Source organism: Trypanosoma equiperdum (assembly GCF_001457755.1).
Source record: "Trypanosoma equiperdum strain OVI genome assembly, contig: ctg_1776, whole genome shotgun sequence".
Lineage (NCBI taxonomy): Eukaryota > Euglenozoa > Kinetoplastea > Trypanosomatida > Trypanosomatidae > Trypanosoma > Trypanosoma equiperdum.
The window spans coordinates 64,081-70,182 of NW_027123811.1; the positions used below are offsets into that span (position 1 = coordinate 64,081).

The window sequence follows — 6,102 nt, forward strand, 5'->3', positions numbered from 1 at the left end:
GCTCAGGAATTAAAAATGTGCGCGGCCTGACATGCTCTTATTTAATCAGCGGCGCGCAGTTTGTAAGTATGTTTTCAATGTGTAGGTTAACACACACGCATATACTGAAGAGGAGGAAAAAAAAATCACAGTTCGGTGGCAGTCGTAGTACTAAGAAGGTAGAGAAAAAATAAAAAGGCGGTGCGACTAATGACCCATATGAATATTCCACTCCATTTATTATTGAAAAAAAAACCTCATAACAAGGGTCTCGGGGTGTGGAAGGGTCAGGGAAAAGGGGACTACAACATGAAAGGGAACATTACCACTCCTGCATAGCAATGATCTTACACACGCGTATGCAGTTTCATTACTCCCTTTCCCTCCCTGTTAGTAACTTTCCGCAAACACACATTCACACACACACACACATATATATATATATATTCCCTTCGCTTCTCCCCTTCAACCATATTAGTGTTGCCATGTGAAGGCACACGGCAACGGACGTCATTGAGATACCTTCCGACTACTTATAACACACTCATGTAAGCTGCACTGCTGTCAAGTGCCGCTGTTGCGTCCCCAACCCCCCCTATTGAAACAAAACTAATAAAAAGATACTATATATATAATTAATTAATATGATATTGTCAGCTCACGGTACGGGAACGATAACCCCCAACACCCACCGTATAATTCCTTTGCTAAACGCCTATCCGCTTCATTTTTTCGCCCCACCACTGGCGACCAAATGAAATAAGCACAGCGCAGCAGATGTATCATTCTCCGCGGTGCGCCACCTGCAGTTCCCCATGAAGTCATAAATATCCTTCCTGTTCGCTTGGTAATCAGATAAATGTAGTTTAATATATATATATCAACCCAAACAACTCGTTTATTCGTTTCTTTGTTTCTCATCGACCTCTCCCCTCCTTCTCCAGACAACAAAAGTAATCATCCACCATCCTTGTTGTTGCTGTTGTTGCCATTTTCGGTCAAAACTAATTCTACGACATGTAGGGCCCTTCACCACCATCATCACACGTGAGCTTTAATCTCTCATAGCATTCTACTTCCTTTTCTTTTCTTTTCGCTTTCGTCTACTCAAAAAAATTCCCCTCTGCGAGCATATCCGCACGCACATTGTTATTTCCTTGTACAAATTCCCCTCCTTTTCCTCTTCCTCTTCCTCCTTCTTCTTCCATTTCACTTCATATCACGTATACGGCTGAAGGTTATGTGTTGAGGGGGATGTGGAAAAGGAGCACACAGTGAAGGGCAGTTCAGCTCGTTCTCCCCTTATCTTATTGTATTCAGCGCCTCTTATGTTGGATTTCCCGGATCTCAAATCCAATTCAGTCAGTGAACGCAACAATTGTGATGAGCCAGAGGAGTTTAATATGCTCCGCCGTCCAGATATTAAAAAGAAAATAAAGCAAACCCCGTGGAGAGGAAAGAAAAGTGTTATGGTGGAAATGATGTAGTCGCTCCGCAACCAACCGCGCCTACAGTATTTCCACACACTCAGAGGGGAAAGTAAAGCAAAACAACCACAAACCACTAGGAAAACGTTCAAGTAATGTTGTACAACCATAAAAACGGAGAAAATGGTTGCGGATAGCAGGAACAAAGAACTAACAAAGAGTTCATGTGCGAAATCGGATTTAAAAAAAATAGAAAAAAGTGACGTAAATGTGCCCCGGATCTACATGTGAAAGGACGCCACATTTTATGAAAAAGGTAGTGGAAAATAAATTATGGGTAGGGGATACAATTTAGTTCTCCACTGCCTCCATCCATATTCTTGCTCGAAAGGTTTTGTAAAGGTCGCGAACCAACTCCCTGAAGTCCATGCGTTGTTGTGCCTCGTAGAAGAATGTAAGCTTGTTCTTGTCAAATTGATATTCTGCATCAACGATAGTCATGGGTAACCCACGCTCGAGTACGCGTTGCGAACAGACATCAATCGCACGACGCTCCAACTCCACCTGTACCGTGTGCAACTGCGTAACGTCCGATTCATCAGCAAGACGAAGCACAGTTCCCGACCCAAGGCCAATGTTACGCGTGAAGGCACTGCCAGCGAGACCAACACCAACAACAACTCCTTTGCTCCCTACGCTTCCATTAGTGGTGTCAGAGGCGCAAGAGGTGTCAACTCCCCCACTTAATGGTCGTGTTGTTTCACACCAAGTGTACGTTACGAGGCCAATATCCTCCCCGCGGTCACCACCAACAACCACACAACTTCCTGGAGGAACATACTCCTTCGACTCAAACTGGAGCACACGCTTTCTCTTAAATTCCACCATTACCTTGCACGGTGAATGGACATCAATGCCTAACCTTTCTGGATCTTCCGGCGCCCCATCGGGGATAGACACAGCTTTGGGCCGTCCATTTACATACTCCACCCTTACGCTTGTTGTGACATGCTGATTTGATAACGAGTTGATTGTGCCGATGTGAATAACGTCTGCTTTGGTGCCCTGACCAATCAGATCCCCCTGATGCAGCTGCTCGTGCCTGAGGTCATCGCCACATGCATACGGTGAAAGTAGGCTTCCTTCTGCACTCTGCTGCAAATCATCATCACCACCTACACTACCGATGGGATCAAAGCATGTGTAGTCCACCGCAGCATTAACAGCACTACAAACCTGACCCTCATCACCCCATTGTTTTTGTGGGGACTTCGTTGGTGAATCTTCGTGGCCTGGGGCCGTTGTTAACGCAGCCCATTGTGTACAGTCTGTCTGCGTAAGGCCCTCCATCATGAGGTTACGTAGCGGGGGCAGCATTCCTTGTATACGTTCACTTAACGGAGTGGAGGCAGCCGGAAGCGAGCAACCCCCAGCCGCACCACTACGCTGACCATCTGTCATGCAACCAGTATATGCCTGCGTGAGATGGTCCATGCTTCCGAGGTAGCTTGAGCAATTTCCAAGTGCAGTCGCGGCATCGCCGCCCGAGGCTATCATGTGGTGCATCCTCTCTAGCTGTCCCCTAATCTTGCCGTATACAAACCGTATGTATTGTTCCTGATCGTCAAGTAATTCATTTACATCCGTCTGAAGCTGTTTCAATGTCGCTCGCATCTGCTCTTCTCTAAGTTGATGCTGCATTATTCACTGTTGCGATTTCCCCTCTTGTTTATTACTGTTCCCCTTCACCTTCAGCCAGGTGCTACGTTGACTCAGTTAAGCTTTCTCTCGTAATATAAGCCTTTTCGTTGTTCGTTCTTGCTGCCGCGCTTTTTGTTTTGTGGGGTCGCCTCGCCTCGGTTCCACCGTATCAACCACGTTAATTCCCCCTTTTTTGTGTGCGTAAGAAATTTGTTCTCGATGGTTCACTAATATGAAACGTTTTCGCACAAAGAAGACACTCACTTGCCCCTTAAATTTTGAGCTTTCTCTCGAATCAGTGTATAAATGTTCTATTACGTCGCTTTTGCGTTTGTCTTTTCTCTCTCCTTATTGTGATGTCAACCCTGCGAAGAAAGGGACGGACAAACCCTCTGGTTGCGCAGCAGGGGGAACTCGTACTCTCTACTTCTAGGTGACGGTTGTTGTCCTTTAAAACCAATGCGAAAAGCAACTCTACGTCTTCTCTAACAAGACTATTCCAAAGATAGATTCGTTAGAAGTAGCAAGAAGGTGGAAGGGATGTGGTGATGTTCTCGTTACCGCTGATGAAGCTGCACTATACGTAACACGGAGGGAATACAAAGAGCCACGCGGGCTCTACGTACTTTCAGAGGTGTAAACCGACGGTTGCTTGTTAATTGATAAACGCATACACAAAGAACAAGGATGAACAGAAGAATGCATATCTGCACCCCGTGGATGTGTTTATATAATGCCGCATAGAGCATAAAACTCACCAGAATAAAATGATGATGACCACAAAAAAGAGTGTACGCAGCCCAACACCCTGTGAGTAGGAGATCACACGCTCGTTAATTCATCGTATATATTCCAAAAGAGTTCACCCGACGGAACAGTTGCCTTCAGTTTTGTCGAAAGCAGAATGGCACCGCTGAGTCTACGGTGCAGTGAGTAGATGGGCGTAGGAGGCGGACAAAGCCGCAATCTGACTATCGTTGGCACGTAACCCTGAATGCGCGAAGGCAAGTTCTCCTTTGAGAAATCGAATGGTACGTCCCGGTTGTTGAAGGGCAAACCCAAAAGCAACACACTTTCCGCGTGGGCGTTCAGCATCTCCTTCATCTCGTTACCTTTCAGAAACCCCAGTTTAATGCTTTTTTCAATAACTGTCTGGCGGTCTCGGCGTGCGGCCGCGGCAACAACATCAAGGTAATCCTTCACAAACTCTTGGTTGTACTCACGGGCCGCTCCGAAGTCGATAAGACCAATTTTGTTTGTTTGGGGACAAAATAGGAAGTTTGAATAGTTGGGATCGGTCTGCATGAAACGCCATTGGAAGAGTTCGGTAAGTGTCAGGTGCAACATAGAGCGTGCAACGTAATCCTTCACGTCCTGCATCCCCACCAAAGAGGCAAGTTTGTCAATCGACACACCCGATAGCATCTGCGTGACAAGCACACGGTCCGTTGAAAGGGACTTATATACCTTCGGGACGACGAAAACTTCCTTAAGCTCCGGGCTTTGCTGCAACAATTCGGCATACCGCAGTTGCTTCTCTGCTTCTTTACTATAGGAACACTCCGTCTTCAATTCTTGTTGCAATTCGTCCAGGATGTTGTCGACAAACATTCCCGGGGGCAGAATGTTCAACGACATAAGCATACGTAAGTTCGCCACGTCCGAGTCAATGCTCTGGGCCACACCGGGGTATTGTACCTTCACGGCTACGGCTACCTTTTCACCCGTGTCTTGGTCGCTAACGGCAGCTCGGTGCACCTGCCCAATGCTAGCTGCCGCAATGGGCTCCGTGATGAACTCCTTGAAAAGTTCCTGCCTCCAATTTTTGTCGTTGTACTCCTTCGCCAGCGTCTGCTCTAGCTGCTTAGGTGGCATGGCATAAGCACTATCCCGCACGCGCTCAAATAAACTGGTGATGTTGGACGGAATCGTATTATCATCTTGAATGCTGAGCATCTGCCCGAGTTTCATAACCGCCCCACGCATCCGGCAAAGGGTCTCTACAATGCGCATGTGGCTGTTAACAGGGAGCATTTTATCTCCCGCCTCGGAGCCCACAAGTTTATCCCAACCAAGCCTTAGGAAAAGGGTGCCAAACCCAGCCGCCCTGGCGGCCCGTGTTGAGGGTACTGTTCGATACACGGCGGTCCTCATTTTCGCCCTGTTGGAACCATTGAGGTGTGTCTGTAGCTCCCTTGGCAATGGTGATGGTTTTTTGGCTGTAGGAGTTCTCCGCTGTACCGCCGATGCGAAAGCATTGACATTTGAGGATACCCCACCTGAACAGCTAGCTCCAGTCACAGCGCTCACCACCTTTGCAACACCACGCGCCACATTACCAATAGAACCTGTAATTGCGTTTACTGTCATTTCATTCAGTGTTGGCGCACCTAACCACAGACACGGGAAGAACAACGAACTCTCTGAAATAAACTGATAAGAAAAAAGATGATCGGTTTGCAGCACCGTAAATAGCTGGGGATGTAATCCTACCTCTTTACTTTTTGAATCTCGCATCTATTTAAGCTGATGTGACGTTTACAAATTGCTTCTGAATTTATAATTCCCACCGTAGACATGCACCCAAACCCCCCTTTGAGGTACGCTGTGAAGGACGTGGATCCTCGCATCCTCGCCATATTCGCGGATAAGAAAAAAGGACTAAGAGGGCGCTTTGGTCCAAATACTCATGTAACTCTCTTCGTTTACGTAGAATATTGCCTTTTAAGCATTACGGTTCAACCAACGCAAACCCTCAGTCCGTTCCCTCTCCACCGCTTTGCACATCTTTGGAAACAGATTTCCCTTTTAGTTTGGTGCCCAACTCTCAATCAACCATGTCACAAGGCGATCTGTGCTCCAGACAGGCTGCTGCCATTAGTCGTAAGCTCCCCTACGGATTAACCAGACCCCACTCAACGCAAGAAAGGTAGGCAAGTATAAAAAAAAAAGAAAGAAAGAGCTTGGGCTCCCTCCACACATTTCCTTTTTTTTT

General features: G+C 46.9%; 2 protein-coding genes across 2 annotated transcripts; both read right to left on the bottom strand.

Moving 5' to 3' along the window:
• Positions 1-1,757: 1,757 nt before the first annotated feature.
• On the bottom strand, positions 1,758-3,107 carry TEOVI_000743400 (PSP1 C-terminal conserved region, putative; the record flags this gene model as incomplete). The annotated part of the gene is made up of 1 exon (XM_067223149.1): positions 1,758-3,107. The coding sequence occupies one exon, from the start codon at positions 3,105-3,107 to the stop codon at positions 1,758-1,760; it is 1,350 nt and encodes a 449-aa protein (XP_067079250.1).
• An 822-nt stretch (positions 3,108-3,929) lies between these two features.
• TEOVI_000743500 (ABC1 protein, putative) lies at positions 3,930-5,624 on the bottom strand (the record flags this gene model as incomplete). Its single annotated transcript, XM_067223150.1, has 1 exon — positions 3,930-5,624. The coding sequence occupies one exon, from the start codon at positions 5,622-5,624 to the stop codon at positions 3,930-3,932; it is 1,695 nt and encodes a 564-aa protein (XP_067079251.1).
• Between the last annotated feature and the right edge of the window lie 478 nt (positions 5,625-6,102).